Raw genomic sequence first — 18130 nt, forward strand, 5'->3', positions numbered from 1 at the left:
CTCTAATATGAACTTTCAAGCAAAACAAAGTTTTCTTTGAAAGAAAAAACAAAATATAAACAATTAGTCAGTTAATAACCGTTTGTCTCTACAAGCCAATATGTTTGTAAATATAGACTAAATGTGGATGATTTTAGAACAATGCTTTTATCCACCTTTACTGGTTCAAGTACTTGACATATATATTTAATTCTTTGCAACCTTTATGAGGCATTACTATTATCCCCCATTTTAATGACAAGTTTGTGGATACTCTGGTGACTAAATATAGAACTGAAAACTTCTCTTCCAAATTGTGTCCTCCTAGGTTTAGATAGTTATCACAATGCATTGAACTAAATGACATGCTTCACCTTCCTTTGAAAGTGCTGGGGAAAATACAGGGTTTGGAATAAAATAGGCTTGGATTCTAACGCATGTGTGATCATGAACCACATTCCTGCCTGTGGAAAACTCATTAAACTCTTCGTAAAAGGAGAATGATATTTACCTCGTGATGTGTTGTGAGATTGAATTAAACAAGAAACATGGGAATGATTTAAAGCAGCATGCCTGCTCCTAATCCTAAATACATTTTAACCTTCCACCCTCTCTGCCTTTGCACTAAGTCCATAAAACACTGATAGAACGAAATAGTGCTGACTTAGAAAATCACAAATATATGCCCTGATACTGTTTTTTCATTAGTAAACTACAATCAAATAGTCTCATCTAATACTGTTTTAAGGATTACATAATATGTATATGTAAATTATAAATATAGTGCCTGGCATTTGCTAGGCATCTGCTAGTAGTTAAGATGTAACTGCTCTGTAGTTTAGCAATCTTTTTATTTTTTATTATTTAACTCCTTAGTGTATTTCTAGAAGATGTTGTTTCATATTCTCTTCACATTTCCTTAAGTCCTAGTGGTACCAAATCTCCTTGTCTACCTTATCAGCAAGATGGACAGTAGGCACGATTTTCCACAGAGCTTCTTTTTTCCCTGAAACACTTCTTTACCAATTTAAAATCTCTTATACATCTTTCAACTGTCAGACAACTAGAGATGCTCACTGATCTCCTTATGCAATTCATTCATTCAACAAATTTTACTGAATATCTATGATCTCTCAAGTACTGTGGTTAACTGTGATGGTAAGACAGAATCACTCCCTTCATCCAGGAAGTATTGTAGAGGAAGGGTAGATTCACACTATATATAATCACATTATAAATACATGTTTAAAATCATCTTTCCATCTCCTCATGTCCTATCTCAAGTAGTCCCAGCACATACTACATTTTTACGAGTTTCTCTGCTTCTGCCCATCCCAGAGTGAAAACAAGCTTTCCTTGGCACCGTTGCCTTCCATACATACTGTTATTTGCATTGTTTTAGTTTTGGAATTGGGGATTGAATGTAGGAGTACTTTACCACTGAGCTACAGTCCCAGCCCTTTTTAAAATATTTTTTTAAATTTCGAGATAGGGTCTTGCTAAGTTGCTGAGACCGGCCTCAAACTTGCAATCCTCCTGCCTCAGCCTCCTGAGTCTATGGGATAACAGGCATGTGCTACCATGCCTGGCTAATATGCTCTATTTCTTTCCTTCCTGACTTCTTAAACTTCTAGGGAAAAAAATGTTGCTATTATCTCCATTTCCTTATGCGATCAGTAAGACCAGGATATCTGGCTCCTGCTCTGTCCTTTTCTTAGAAATGACTTCCTAAAAATAATACCTTTCTCAGTTCTGAAAGTACTAAGTGCCCTCTACTTTTGAAATTCTCTTTTCTTAGTGCCCAAGAACCCCAACTGCAGTTCTCTCTCTTCTACTCTTGATTTTTCTGCTAATTCTGTTTTCACTGTAGGTTTTTTTTTTTTTTTTTTTTGAATCTCTGTTCTAAACTAGGTATTTCTTAAAGTTTAGTCTTCTCTAACTTTCTATACTCTTATCTACCAACTTATTTAGCTCCAAAAAAACTTTTCTCCCATTTTTATTTGAATAACTCTCACATCTACATCTCCATGTTTTCACAATGTGAGAGCTCAGGAAGGAAGGAAAGAAGGAAGGAGTCAGTCAACAATCAACTGTCTACTTGTTGAATTTCAAGTTTACACCTAAAACTACTCCCTGCCCACTACCAGTGCTAATTGAGTCTCAAACTTTCAATAGGACTTAGGATGATTGCCTGGGTTACTAATGCTTTTCTCTTGCTGTTTTATAAATTGTTGCTGCAAACATTTCTTTAATCTATCCTTTCTATGCTGTTCTTATATAACACAAGAAGACTTAACCTGATCAACTATTTATCCCATTACTAGTATCTTCCCATTTAAATTCTGAATACTAGTTCCATATTAATCTTCTGAAAACATAATCCTCCCTTGGTATACAGTTCACTAATGGCTTTTTCTGAACTAAAAGATAAAGATCCTCGCTGATAAGCGGATGAGGACATATAATGGGGGGTGGGACGGGCTAGCATTAGGTTTAGGGTTAGGTTTAGAGTTAGGCTAAGGAGAGCGGTAAGAATGAAGGAAAGAAGGACTGTGTAGAGGGAAAAGAGGGGTGGGAGGGGTGGGAGGGGTGGGGGGGAGGGGAAAAATAAAATAAACATCATTACCCTATGTAAACGTAAAAAAATTAAAAAAATAAATAAAAAAAAATAAAAAAAAATTAAAAAAAAAGATAAAGATCATTTAAAGTTTGTTTATATTGTGGCACTATTGTTCTCCTCCCTACTCATCTCCTACTTCCTAAAATTCAGCACTACAAATACACTAGAATAGTATTTCATAAACATTTTTAAGCAGCAAAATCCACTTTTATGTGAAATCTTACACAGAAATCGCAACATATAAAAGGAGATGGCACAAATTACACTTGCTAAAGGGAGGCCAGAAACCACACAACTCAATTCCAACCTTACGTAAGTTCCTGTGGCCTCTGATGTGAAATCAAAGATCTCATGAGAAGATGGCCTGATAGCCATTCCCAAAAACTGCATTCCTTGAACCATTCTTACAATGAACTCTTGAAATTCAGACTCTAGTTTTCATCTTTGTACCGGTCTTCTCCATTTTAGGTTACATGGAACCACTTAATAAGCCTGCACAGTTTATTCTACTTGTAGGAACTTTACTGATCATCCATACTAACCTAACTTCTCTTTCCCTATGAAGACTTGCAATGAGAATAGCGACCACTTACTGTATGTCAGATCCATACTAAGCCCTTCTTGATTCCTCACCTTAATTCCATAAGCACAGGTAATAGATATGTAGACATATCTATATCTGTAAATACTACTGTCCACACTATATAGATGAGGACACAAGTCAGGTAATTTGCCTGAGGTCACACAGTTTGAATACAGCAGAACCAAATCTGAACTTTGCCTGACTCCAAGACTACACTCTATTAGTTCTTTCTAACCTTTTTCATGTCATTGAACATGTATAAAAATATTTCTCACTCCAGGAGAAAGGGAAGAAGCTTCTCAGTTGAAGGCAACTGGCTTTGAGTACTCCAGGCCCAGCCTAGTCAAGGATTCATGGGATCAATACTGGAGTATATTGGAAATTCATTAGCAGTACATCAGCTGAAAACCCCTGCTGTACATATTCATTTATTATTTCCTAGGACATGGCATATAGCAGGAATTAAAATATATGTGTGGGTCATTGACAAAGAGCAACATATTACATTCAAATTACCAACAGAAGCAGACAAAAGAACAAGTAAGAGCTAAAGAATTTCAATGCCTATTCTTAGGATAAGCCAATAACCAATTTAGATTTCAATAAGGGTAATATTTTCTCAGTCCTTAGTACACATCAATTTCATGTGAAAAGTTTAAACCACAAATTGTGGGCCCTGTCCCCAGAGTTTGATTCAAAGAATTTGCATTTCTAACAAATTTCAAAATGATGCTATGCCACGTTCGATGATCTTAAAAAAAAAGAAATCTAGCAAAAATATGCTTCATATACTCAAACCTCATAAGCCAAATATTTACTTCTTTGCTAGTCAGTTTTAACAACGTAAGTCTAAGACATGATGCAAGCTGGATTCTGGGACAAAAAAAAGTTAAGCTTTTAAACAGTGCCAAATGTTCCTTGACATAATTATAACAACATGTAGTGAACCTTAAGTATGCTATCATCAGGGACAGGAATTTCAGATGTAAAAAATGTACATGATGTATGTTGTACTTAATATCCAAAAGAGCCAGGTTAAAGCAATTCATAATAACAACACTGTAAGCAATCTGACTGAAAGGACACACTGCTTTGTATTTATTGGAAGAATTATCTAGTTCAATTATCCAGTTTAATTCTACTGGTTAAAGTGATTTAAAATCCAAGTCCAAGTGAAAGAAAATTTTCATGGCATTTTGTTATGCTTTAAATAAAGGTCTGATTAATCTCTTTATACAGGGTGAGGCTTCTTCTATACAAAATACAAAATATTCTTCTATAAAAAATGTCTAAAATCTGCAATATCATTCTGGCATATAAATTATAATTGCAGCTAAGAAAATGTGCATAAAACTTATGATTAATTAAAATATTTTATTTGCATAAAGCATAGGTGCATTTATTTCAGGAATCTAAGAAATTATTTAAGGAATAAGACATTCAAAACTTCAAATGCCTCTTGTGGAACATTCAATCAAGTGCAATTTTCAGATGTCTCCGCCCCACACTGACAAGAGTGAACACAAAGGACTTTATTTTTAAATTTTTAATATTTCATAAATATTCATACACAACACAATTAAATCTCAGAATAAAAACCCTGCATTATGAAACTAATATTTTTGGAGTTAGGTATACCATAAAGCAATTGGTTCATTATAAGATCTTTTATAACAGAAGGTTCTCTTGTAAATCATTGGTGTTTTAGAACTAAAATCCCTTATTCCCTAGTAAAATATGCATTCAAATAAAACAGCATTCAAATATACAGAGAAAGGAAATCCAAGGAGAAGTCTGAAAGCAGAGATTTTTAAATGACAACAACCAAATCCACAATGATCCCCAAAACAACTAACAAAAAAGCCACAGTGAATGAACAGAAAAATGCAAAAAAACTCAAGAGGGAACAATATTTTGCCTACTTTCCCCTTACTCCTTGTTCACTGTGTATTCTTGTTCTTAGTTGTCTCTCTACTAATCCATATGCCATTCATTTCCCTCAAATTGATCAATCTCTATTATGATCCACCATAACTTTCTTACTTCACATTACCATAATACTTTCTACCTTTAAACTAGGATATAATTGAGAGAAACATGATCATTTACTTTTAGACTATGTAGAATACTATTCACAGTAAATTAAAGTCTAATTGATAATCTTCTAGTCAAAATAACATTTGCTAAAATCAATAAGCTAATGAAAATATACACTAGTATATATTACCTAGAAAGCTAAAATATTATTTTACAATAATTTTTAAAATTTACATTGTAAAAAAAAACCCAAATCTTATGACACTGATACACAGGCATCCGAGATATATACAAAAGAAGGCAGATAAGAAAACAGGTATCCAAGCCACAGACCTAGTATTCACAGCAAAAGTCCACACTGCGTGCTTTCTTCTTAATTTACAACACCTACCAAGTTAAAATGCCAGTTCAACTTCTCTTTCACTTTAAAAACACTGCCTAACTTTCTCCCCAGCTCACAAATATTTACCTGCTGTGATGGTTAATTTTTGAGTCAACTTGACCAGGATGTGAAGTGCCAGATATTTGCTCAAACATTATTCTGTGAGGGTGTTTCTGGATGAGATTAACATCTGAATTGGTGGTTGCAGGAAAGAAGATTGCACTCCATAACTAGGGTGGGTCTCATCCAATCAGTTGAATAAAGACCCAAGGGAACAAAAAGGCTAACTCTCTTTTAAGAAGAAATTTTTTGTGGTCTGCCTTGAACTGGAGATTCATTTCCCCTTGCCTTCAGAGTTGAATAGACATGGACTCTTCTGGGGTCCTTAGACTGCTGTCATTTAAACTGACCTGTATCATTGGTTCTCTGTTTTTGCAGACCTTTGGATTCACACTAGAGCTATACTATATAAGGTCATCTGGGTCTCCAGTTTGCTAACTCAAGAGGCCATGTCCCAAGATCATGTAAAGCCAATTTCCTATGATAAATTTATGTGTACACACATACATTTTCATTTCTCTGGAGATTCCTAATGCACTTACCTACTAAAAGTATCAAATTTCTAATTAAAAACAAAAATATTTTAAAATAAAAATATATAATTACAGCAACTCACGTAGCTTGACAAAGGTCTAATTTAAAATTTATTCTTAAGTCATGTCATGATGTATCAAAACTTTAAATCTATAGATCCTTATCAAGTAGTATTTATGTCTGGTGAATATAGACAAAGGACATAATCAGAACTACAATCAATATTTTATTTCTTCCAGATACTGCCTAGAAAAACATTTTTGACAAGTCAAGTTAGACACAACCAAATGTCCAACAATATGGTAATGATTAATCAAATTATGTCACTCTCAAAGGAGGTAAATGTGTGTTTGTATATATATTTTTGTGTGTATATTCACACACATTTGCATCTTTGTGTGTGTGCAGTACTGGGGGGTCCAACCCAGGGTCCCACACAAGCTAGTCAAGCACTCTACCACCAAGCTATATTAACATCTCAAAGATATAATATTATGCAATTAATTAAAATGACATTTTCAAAGATTACTCAACAACATGATGAAGTTATGATAAAACAATGTCAATTTCTAAAATGGGGGTATTATGGTTTACATATGAGGTATCCCCAAAAAGCTCATGTGTGAGACAATGCAAGACATTTAGAGGAGAAATGATTGGGTTATGAGAGTTTTACCTAATCAGTGCTTTAATTCACTGGGTGTTAGCTTTAGGCAGGTATGGTGTGGGTGGAGGAGGTGGGTCACTGAGGGTGTGCCTTTGGGGTACATGTTTTGCCCCTGGTGAGGGAAGCTGTCTCTGTTTCCTGGTGCCATGTCCTGAGCTGCTTTCCTCCACCACACACTTCTGCCATGATGTCCTGCCTTACGTGACAACAGAGCCATCTATAGACTGAGACTTCTGAAACCATGAGTCCCAAAATAAACTTCCTCCTCTAATTGTTCTTATCAGGTCTTTTGGTGACAACAGTGAAGAAGCCGACTAAAACTGGAGAAAGTTTCCTAAACTAAAGAGAAAGGATTAAACATTGACAGTCTTTTCTGAATGGGGAGATAAAAGGTAAATTTTCTGTATATTTTTCATATTTTCTATAATCAGAATATTGCTTTTAAAATATGAGAAATAGAACACAAGTCTAAGAAATAGTATCCAAAACTTTTAAAAGAAATCCCTCTGAAATCACTTGTTTAGGATACTGTAGATAATTACCAATGAGGGCAATTTTTAAAAGTAAATCTCTAAAAACTGTGGAATTTTTTTGTAACATAATTAAAAGGTTCAGATGTTTTAAAGTACAGTACATAAAGACACATTATGGACTGAATTGTGTTATCCTAAAATTCTTATGTTCAGGTCTTAACCCCAATTGTGACTATATTTAGAGAAAGGATCTTTAAAAGGGGCAATAATATATAATTCAATGGGTTGGGATCCTGGTTCAGTGGTACAGCACTTGCCTTGCACGCGTGAGGCGCTGGGTTCGATACTCAGCACCACATAAAACGAGTAAATAAAAATAAAGGTATTGTGTCCAACTAAAATGGTTAAATTAGATCTTAGGGTGTAGCCCTAATTCAATATGACTAGTGTCCTTAAAAGAAGCAGGGGCACCACCAGAGATTCACGCACAGAGAGAAAGACCATGTGAAGACCGTGCATCTGCCAGTCAAGGAGAGAGGGAGGCCTCAGGAGAAACCAAACCTGCCAACATCTTGACTTTGAATCTCCTGATCCTGGAACTGTGAGGAAATAAATATCTGTTGTATAAGCCATTAAGTCTTTGGAATTTTGTTATGGCAACCCTAGCAAACTAATACAAGGCATAATAAAATGTTTAGTATAAAATTTACTTGGTAAATATTCTTTTTTCTATAATTAACAGATTTTCAGGAAGAAACAAAGAATTTAAAATATACTTTATACCAAAGCACATGGCATAAAAGGGGCAAGAAATCACATTTCTTAGCAAAATTTTACTAGCTAGTACTTTGGAAAAAGAAATAAGGAATAGGAATGAGAATCTGAGTACTAGGCACAGGTTTAAAAGCAGATGCTCAGGTTTATAGTGATTACTAGCTAACAATTATCTATTAAAGATTCTGTATAGTACGGGAGAAAAAATTTTAATTGCTTTTGCTTCATTTGTTTATAATATTTTCTAGTCCTCAAAAGGACATTCTCTCTCTGTCTCTTTGGGGTATATGTAAACATTTCTACAAAAATATAATTCAATGGGTTAGGATCCTGGTTCAGTGGTACAGCACTTGCCTTGCACATGTGAGGTGCTGGGTTCGATATTCAGCACCACATAAAACGAGTAAATAAAATAAAGGCATTGTGTCCAACTAAAAAATAAAAAAAATAAAAAAAAAAAAAAACATTTTTTTAAACTCAAAGCAATTTTATTCTTATAGTGACTACTGGTGGCATACCTCCAAATGAGATGACAGCTTTCCCGATCTTTTGTTTAGTATATATTAGATTAGATTAATATGTGAGTTCCTTTTTACCTAACTACTAAACTGTATACAAATATAACTTTCAGAATTTTCAAGTACATTTCAAGGAGCACATTTAAAACAAAACAAAACAAAACAAAAAAACAGACCTGTTAGTTTTCAGACCAAATTAAAATTTCAATTACCACTCTAATTTTTTCAAAATTACCTTATCTGGATCCATCTTTCCTCTGATAAATTCTTGCTTCCAAAACTGCAATGCCTGTTCCAATGTTAAACCAATGCCCTTCAGAAAGAGGCCATATTGCATTCGACCTCCATGACGTAGATGGTGATTTTCCCGCAAGGCCTTATGTAACTGACGCATACAAGGTGGGAATGATTTGGTAGAAAGCTGTAAGAAAAAATAGTGTTTGGTTATGCGGAAGATATTTGGTTATGTGGAAGACATACCCGGTCCCCCATAATATTTATTGTGATTGTAAATTCAGTCTAATCGGATAACATCAAAAATCATAAAGTATTACTGTATTACTGTGATCATAGACAAACTTTTCTTATAAATTACTGATTTTGGACCAGGCTTAGTGGCATATACCTGTAATCCCAGAAATTTGAGAGGCTGAAGAAGGAGAATTCTGAGTTTGAGGCCTGCCTCAGCAATTTAGCAAAATTAAAAAAGGGTTGGGGATGTAGTTCAGTGGTAGCGTGCCCCTGTGTTCAAAGCCCAGTATCAGAAATATAAAAATAAAAAAAAAAGATAGCATTGACTATATTGAGTTAAACAAAAATTATTAACTATATTTTAAGAAATTAATTTCACATATTTCTTCCTGAAATTTTAAATTAAACTTTACAGGGACAACTACATATTTGCATGCAGCTATAAGAAATAATACAAAGAGATATCATGTGCCCAGTTTCCCTCAATGATAAAATCTTATAAAACTGTAGTCACAACCAGAATGCTGACACTGACATAATCCACTAGTCTTTAAGATTTCCTCAGTTGTATGGGTATTTAATTTTATGCAGTTTTATCCACATGTGTGTGTTCATGCATCCACTCCCACAACCAAGGTACAGAATAATTCCATCTCCATCAGAATCTTTCAAGTTTCCCTTTTATAACCACCCCACCTGCTTTCTACACTCTGCTCTGCCACCTCCTCCCCAGTTCCATAATCCTTGGCAACCACTAATCTGATCTCCACATCTATAATTTTGCTATTTTAAGGGTATTACATAAATAGAATTACATAATACATAATGTTTGAGAATTGGCTTTTTCAATCTGCATAATCCCCTTAAGATGTATCTAATCTGTTAAATCTATGCTCATTCTTTGTTTTTTACCAAGTGGTATTCCATGGTATAGATATACCACAATTTATTTAACCATTCACTCACTGAACATTTGGGTATTTCTGGTTTTTTATTTCAAATACACTTGTTATGAACATTCTTGAAGAAGTGTGAACACAAGAAATCATTTCCCTGAAATAAATGTTCAAAAGTACAACTACTAGGTAATAGATGAATTCATAAAATAAATATAGAGTATAACACAAAAATAAGAGAAATCATTCTCAAAAGGAAAATTCAAATCAATGTGTTAAAAAAATCAATAGTTATAAAAAACTGCAGATCTTTCCTTCAGTGTCAGAATGAAATATCACTACCCATTTTTAATTCAACTGTTTCAACTTATGATCTCAATTGCATTCTGACTTCCTGAAATATCCTTCCCCCTACACTTGAATTCTAACTGCTCTCATATTCCTCAGCAAGTTCATTTTGTGAGGAAGAGCAGGGCTCACTTTGTTTGATTTTGCTGCTCCCTCTAGTGAACATCCCATTTTTCTTCAACCTTTGAAAAAGATTCTAATTATTATAATTTTTATCCCCAACTTGGTTCATTCAGACCTCTATCCTCCCTGGCAGGACCACCGGAAAGCCTTTCAGGACATTTTCACATCGCCGTTTTTGACCCTTTATACTATTTATTTTGTAATTATTTTTTCTTAACCAGTGTCCTAATTAAAAAAAAATGAATATTCAATATCCTTAGTATAAACATGCAAGATCCCCTCAAAGTCTGACAACTAATCACTTTTTGATTATATGTAACAGAATATTTATGTAGTATTTTAGAAAACAGGAAGATGAATAAGATATCATTTCCCCTTTAATTCAGTTAAGAAAAAAGACATCAAAAATTATATTCTAAGTTGAACTCATATAAAACTCATTAAAAAATTATATAATAAGGACTCTAACTAGGGCATAAATCAAATGCCATGGAAGCACACACTGGGAGGAGGGGCTCAGTTTATTACTATGTCAATAGGAATCTTTTGCTCCAGCTGGTTATTCACCTAATGTTTCCCATTTTTCCTTTCCTAAGTGTATATGGTATTTAAATATTAACACATAAATGCCACTTAGTTATCATTATTTTTTAAAATTCCATTTTGGAATAATTGTGTCAACTCTGATTCAAATTGCTCATTAAACTCTAAACAACTTTTTCATTAACTGGTTTTCCAATGGTTAAAAGAAAAATCATATACATATGCATGAGATTTTCTTTAAAAGTTTCCAGTAAGCAATGAAAGAACATTCTTTCCCATCTTCCCACCCAAAAATCTTTGGTTGAGAAAAATCTGTGTTTTTAACAAAGGTGTGAGTTTGAAAGGATATGATGCTTACCGAATCAATCTGATCTAAAGAAATCTTCCCAGTATTTCCCTGTGTACTGTAATCTTGACCAGTGTAGGAATGACTGAAAAAACAAAAGGAACAAAGTGTTAAGATAGGATTTCTGAAATACTTTTGATCACTTCAAAGGAAATTTTTCTTTCTAATAAAGATTAATAAAGTCCTGATAAGAAAACACTTTACATATATTCCATAGCAGAAATACAGTGCTTTAAATGCATTTACTAAAACACATTTAAGTAACATCTAAAAATAACACAAAAATATTCTAACAGTCTGGATTCCCTGATTCCCAGTGTAGAGCACTACTTCCATTTTTCAGAAGCATAACCCAAATTGCTGTTAAAATTCAAACCTCTGCTACTTCTCCCTTATTATAACAAAGCAACACAGCAAAACAGAAACAGCAGGCCCAGACCAGCTACTGAGACACTCCATTCCAGGTTCCTATCTGTGGAATAGAGACAAGTCTGCTTTCAGGACTGACAGGAGATCTGCATTGAAATCATTTTTGTTAAAGGGCCCAACGAACAATTTCTTATTAAATAATATTTTGATAGCTCTTTATGTTCAAGGAGATTTCATCAACATTCTCTAAATCATTACAATCATCCTGAGAGAATGTTTTTATTCACATTTGACAAATGAGGAAATGGAGGCTCAGAGGAGTTAGAAACTTGTTAAGATGAGAACATAAGTCAGCAGGGCAGTGGGAACTAAACCTTTTGACTTCTAATTTCCCATTTCCTCATTATGCCACGCCATCCTGTTCCCTATACTAAATGTGTAAGTAAAGGTACTGTTGATGAATTAGGAAATATAACTTGAAATACACTACCTAAAGCCATCCACCTTTGTAATTTTTCATCTCCTTGACATAATATATTATTCATGGCCAACTCCATGAACACAGAGTCAGGTACATTCAGGTGTGTCAAGGCAAAAAAACAGCTCATAGAGTACACAGAAAACCACAATCAAGCCATGGTTTCTACAGACACTACAACTAAAGGAAAATCCTGGAGTGAAGTATCATTATGATTATAAAGAATGCCAGGCTCTCTGCCTGCTCAGTACAGATTTTTCCTCCTGAACCACCTATACACTCATGATGCTCTAGACAAAAGTTCCGTTTTCCACAATTCATTTTAATGATGAAACAAAGGATATGGATTATGAAGCAAACTACAGTAGTGTGTCTGGATGCTGCAGGCAAGGAGCTAGGGGACTATCAGAAATAAGTAGAGAATTCCCTTCCCATTGTCCTCTGTCTGTGGGCTAAGAAGGGCCTGAGACTTACTCTGAGAGCAGAATGAGGGAAACCAGAATATGCAGCCCCAAAATATGAAGGACAGTGAACTGAAGATAATTAAAGAAAAATCAGAATTAGGAAAGATCTCTCCCATTTTCCTAAAAACCGGATACAGAATTACAAAGAAAAAAGTTGTCCTGCCCCTCATCTACCAGGCACAACAAAAGTTACCGACCGAAGACAACTTCAGGCCCTTGTCATCTACAGATGGTCCCAGAGGAATCTACATGAAGAGACTTTACTAACTACCCTATCTGCCTTCTTACATGTCATTACCCCTTGCTACTCAAAGGTCTTTTCCTTTGTTTTGCCATTTCTCTACAAATGTACTGCCCTTTGTTGAAGATACTATAAAAGCTGGAATTCAAAGTCACCTCTCTGAAAACTATTCATTCCCTGGATGTCTCCCATGTACATATGACATATACATGTTAATAAACTTCTGTTTGTTTTTCTCTTGTTAATCTATCTTTTGTTATAGGAATCTCATTCAACTGAGAACCTATAAGGATTGAACAAAAAATTATTCTTTCTCTGCAATCTCATGTCCTAAAACACCTCTTTTCTCTTGTATGAGTTCTCCCTTGAGTAACAAATTTCTGTCAACTAATGTATCATATGATTTGATTTATTCCATTAGAGTAGTACTAAGATACAAAACTCATACTAAGTTAAACCAATACCTGTCATTTAACTTTAACATTCTACATTTTAACACAGAGCATAACCAGAAAATTATTTCAGTGGAATCCCAAGAATAAAAATGAACTCCAGGGGCTGGGAAGATAGCTCAGTTGGTAAAGTGCTTGCCTTGCAAGCACAGGGCCCTGGGTTCAATCCCCAGCACTGCAAAAAAAAAAAAAAGAACTCCACCTTCCAATGTATATTACAGTGGAACAAACAAGCAGCATAGGAAAAAGGAAAGAGCAGTAAGCAAGGAGTCTGAAAACCATTCTTGTTTTTGCTACACAAACTAGGGCAAGTCATTTGATCATCCTGATCTGCATGATCCGTATTTGTAAAACGGCATTAATAACGTCAGGCATGCTGGGGTTGTAGCACATGTCTATAATCTCAGCTACTCGGGAGGTTGAGGCAGGAGGATTGCAAATTCAAGGTCAGCCTGAATAATTTCATGAGACCTGTCTCAAAACAAAGCTTAAAAAAGGATTATGATATAGTTTGGTGAGAGTGCTTACCAAGCATGCACAAAGCCCTGGATTCAATCCCCAGTGTGACCAAAAAAGAAAAGAGAAAGAACAAAACAAAGGTCAGACCTATCTAACAAAGAGAAGTATGTTGGGGAAAACAAATGAAATAATTTATTTGAAGTGCTAATTAAGATTGGTAAAGTATTTTCTAGTACACAGAGCAACTGTAGTCTTGACAATTAAGTACAGAAATAATGGGACATAAGGGGGGAACTGCATGATCCTGTAGAGGAACCATGACCCAGCTGGGAGGTACTAGGCAATGCCATTGACACTTGTAAAGCCTCAGCTCCTTGTCTATAAACTGAAGGTGGTGTTTATAATGTTTAACAGAATTATTCAGAGAAAACAAATAAATACAAAAATTCCCTGTAATGGTAAAATGATGTACTATCATGCTTATAGTTATTGTGGAAATGGAGTCAAATGATTCCTATTCCAGAAGGAAGTTGTTGTTGGCCTAGATTACTGCAATATACTAAGTAAAAAAAGACATATAAAGAAATACACATTTGCCTGAATGAAAGTACAAAATGTTTGAATTAGGAATGGGATTTCTCTTCTCGTCTATGATCAGAAGGATTTACTTATGTCTTGATTAGAGTAGTTAATAATTAATAAATATCAGAGTTATTTAACAGCTATTTTAACTAGTAATGGAAAGAAGTAGCTGAAGGGTTGGAGGGCGGTTGTCACACACAACATAAAATACCTAAAGGTCATGAGAAGCTTCGTGTCCCATGCTCTCTCTACCAGAAATGAGAAACCATGAAAATATTTGAGGTGAAAGCTAACATAAAAAGTTTACATTTAAGAAAGAAAACAATATGGGAAAATGACTAAAATGGAGAGGAAAGGGCAAGGAAAATAAATTGGAAGAATATTTTTAACAATATTATATCAGGCAAGAAAAGTTGAGGGCCTCAAGCAAAGTAGTGGCAACAGATACATTCAGATTTTTGCAAATGCTTGGTAAGCACTCCATCTCTGAACTACATCATAAAGCTTTTTTAAGAATGGATACAATGTGATGCAAGAGGTAAAGCAGTAAGAGCAACACTGAAGTTTCTAGCTGAGTAACAGAGTGCTCTTAAGATACCATTTCACTTTCCAAGGGATAAAACCCATTTCACTAGATTTAAAACTTCAATACAAATTGAAATAACAAATATCTCTTAAGTCATTAGGCTGTTTCCAGGAGAACTGTTTTTCCTCGTGATAATAAATATTGAGGAGAAGCTCAAAATTCAGAAGATAATGGAACAAATAATGTTGTTATTGAAGAATTAAAAATCCTTTATTACCTTATGAACATATATGACGACTTGCATGAAAAATGTGATTCTACAACATGACAATCGGAAAAATGAGAAATTATACCCCATTTATGTAAGATATATAGCAAAGTACATAAATGCTTTCTACTGTCCCGTATAACTAATTGGAACAAATTTTAAAAATTTTTTTTAAATCCTTAGCAATTCATGTTAGCTAATCAAACTGCATCTTTGGCTTTTATTTGGAGGTGCCAATGGGTGTTTCTAAAACAAATTTGTAACAGATGACCAAGAAAAGTGAGGAATCTCTCTGCTACATTCAGAGTTGTCAGTTTTATATAACATGTTTCCAAATGAACATACATGCTACATTAATGAATGGTAAAAGAATATTCTTTTTTTTTTCCATTCCCACCCACTCCCACCCCTTTTTCCTCTACACCATCCAAAGTTCCTTCATTACCCCTGCCATTCCCCATCGTTATATATTGTCATGCACTTATCAAACATTCCGCCTTTGGTTTTTTGGGCTTGGCGTATTTCACTTAGCATGATATTTTCCAACTTCATCCATTTACCAGCAAATGCCATAATTTTTCTTCTTTATGGCTGAGTAATATTCCATTGTGTATATATACCACAGTTTCTTTATCCATTCATCAACTGAAGGGCATCTAAGTTGGTTCCACAATCTAGCTATTGTGAACTGAGCTGCTATGAACACTATGTGGCTGCATCACTGTAGTATGCTGATTTTAAGTCCACTGGCTCTAAACCAAACAGCTGGGTCAAATGGTGGGTCCATTCCAAGTTTTCTGAGGAATCTCCATACTGCTTTCCACAGTGGTTGCACCAATTTGCAACTCCACCAGCAATGTATGAGTGTGCCTTTTTCCCCACATCCACATCAACACTTATTATTGCTTGTGTTCTTGATAACAGCCATTCTAATTGAAGTTAGATGAAATCTTAGGGTAGTTTTAATTTGCATTTCTCTAATTACTAGGGATGATGAGCACTTTTGCATATATTTGTTGAATACCTGTATATCTTGTTCTGTGAAGTGTCTGTCCATTTCCTTAGCCCATTTATTGATTGAGTTCTTTGTATTTTGGGTGTAAGGTTTTTTAAGTTCTTTATAAACTTTGGAGGTGAGTGCTCTGAAGTGTGTGTAGAAAAGATTTTCTCCTACTCTGTAGGCTCTCTTTTGATTGTTTCCTGTGCTGAGAAAAAAAAATTTAGTTTAAATCTATCCCATTTATTGATTCTTACTTTTATTTCTTGCACTGTGGGGATCTTGTTAAGGAAGTCTGGTCCTAAGCCAACATGATGGAGATTCAGGCCTACTTTTTCTTCTATTTGGTGAAGGGTCTCAGGTTTAATTCCTAGACCCTTGATCCATTTTGAGTTGAATTTTGTGCAGGGCGAGAGATAGGGGTTGAGTTTCATTGTGCTGCATATGGATTTCCAGTTTTCCCAACACCATTTGTTGAAGAAGCTATCTTTTCTCCATTATAAGTTTTTGGCACATTTGTCTGGTATGAGATAACTGTACTTATGTGGGTATGTCTTCGTGTCTTCTATCCTGTACCATTGATATACCTGTCTATTTTGGTGCCAATACCATGCTGTTTTTGTTACTATTGCTTTATAGCAGAGTTTAAGGTCTGGTATAGTGATACCTCCTGCATCACCTAGGAGTGTTTTGGCTATTCTGGGTCTTTTGTTCTTCCAGATGAATTTCATGATTGCTTTTTCTGTTTCTATGAGAAATGTCATGGGGATTTTAATTGGAATTGCGTTAAATCTGTATAGCGCCTTTGGAATTATGGCCATTTTGATAATATTAATTCTGTCTATCCAAGAACATGGGAGATCTTTCTATCTTCTAAGGTCTTCCTCAATTTCTTTCTTCAATGTTTTGTAGTTTTCATTGTAGAGATCTTTTACCTCTTTGGTTAGATTGATTCCCAAGGTTGTTTTTTTTTTTTTTTTTTTTTTTGAGGCTATTGTGAATAGAATTGTTTTCCTCATTTCCCTTTAAGATGTTTCATCACTTATGTATAAAAATGCTTTAGATTTATGTGATTGATTTTATAACCTGCTATTTTGCTGAATTCATTTATGAGGTCTAGAAGTTTTCTGGAGCAGTTTTTTGGATCCTCTAAATAGAGAATCATGCCATCACCAAATAGTGACAGCTTAAATTCTTCTTTAAGGAATATTCTTATTTCATGACTTTAAAAATAGATCAATTTTACAAATGGGTATTTCTTGGTGATTATATTGGAGAAATAAAACTGTACTAGTACAATTTTTTTAAAAAATTTCTTTTAGTTGTCAGTGGACTTTTATTTTATTTATTTATATGTGGTGCTGAGAATGTAACCCAGTGCCTCACACATGCTAGGCAAGTGCTCTACCACTGAGTTAGAACCCCAGTCCAGTACTAATACATTTTAACAACAACAACAAAAATTTATAACTAGATACCAACATATAAACCCAGGAGAAAATAATGTTTCTGTCCATTTAAAATAATTTCAGCTTTATTTGGAGGACAACTCATTGCCAATGTGGAATTTTTTTGTTATTTTTTAACATGGGGGATTTCAATAAACATAAAAGCTTTTCTACTCCTAAACTTTCATAAAAGAATAAAGTAAGATATATCATGAATGTCATTTTTTAACACAGTGCACCAAAAAAGTTTATGGGTCAAAAAAATTTCAAATTATTTGCCTAATCACTATTTTACTGACTATATAAAGGAATGTTTGATTAGCTAATCAGAGAATCTTGAAAAAATCAGGATTGGATCTTCATAATTCTCAGGTTAGCCACTAATTTGCCACAAGTATAAAAGGAAAAAGGCAAGTCAATCTATGCACCAACTTGTTTTGTTCATAACTATGGATGGTAAGGGATTAGGAACTGCATGGATTTACTTGCAAG

At 34.4% G+C, this 18130-nt stretch overlaps 1 protein-coding gene across 1 annotated transcript in view; it reads right to left on the reverse strand.

Annotated features, from left to right (window-relative positions):
- The window catches only part of Prim2 (DNA primase subunit 2), a 283327-nt gene that overhangs the window by 86141 nt on the left and 179056 nt on the right, over positions 1 to 18130 (reverse strand). The window contains exons 9-10 of the mRNA XM_047558364.1: positions 11367 to 11439; positions 8863 to 9048 (exon numbers count right to left, since the gene is read on the reverse strand). Coding sequence (XP_047414320.1) covers positions 8863 to 9048; positions 11367 to 11439 — 259 coding nt within the window. The remainder of the gene's footprint in view (positions 1 to 8862; positions 9049 to 11366; positions 11440 to 18130) is intronic.

This window comes from Sciurus carolinensis, chromosome 7, assembly GCF_902686445.1.
Source record: "Sciurus carolinensis chromosome 7, mSciCar1.2, whole genome shotgun sequence".
NCBI lineage: Eukaryota > Metazoa > Chordata > Mammalia > Rodentia > Sciuridae > Sciurus > Sciurus carolinensis.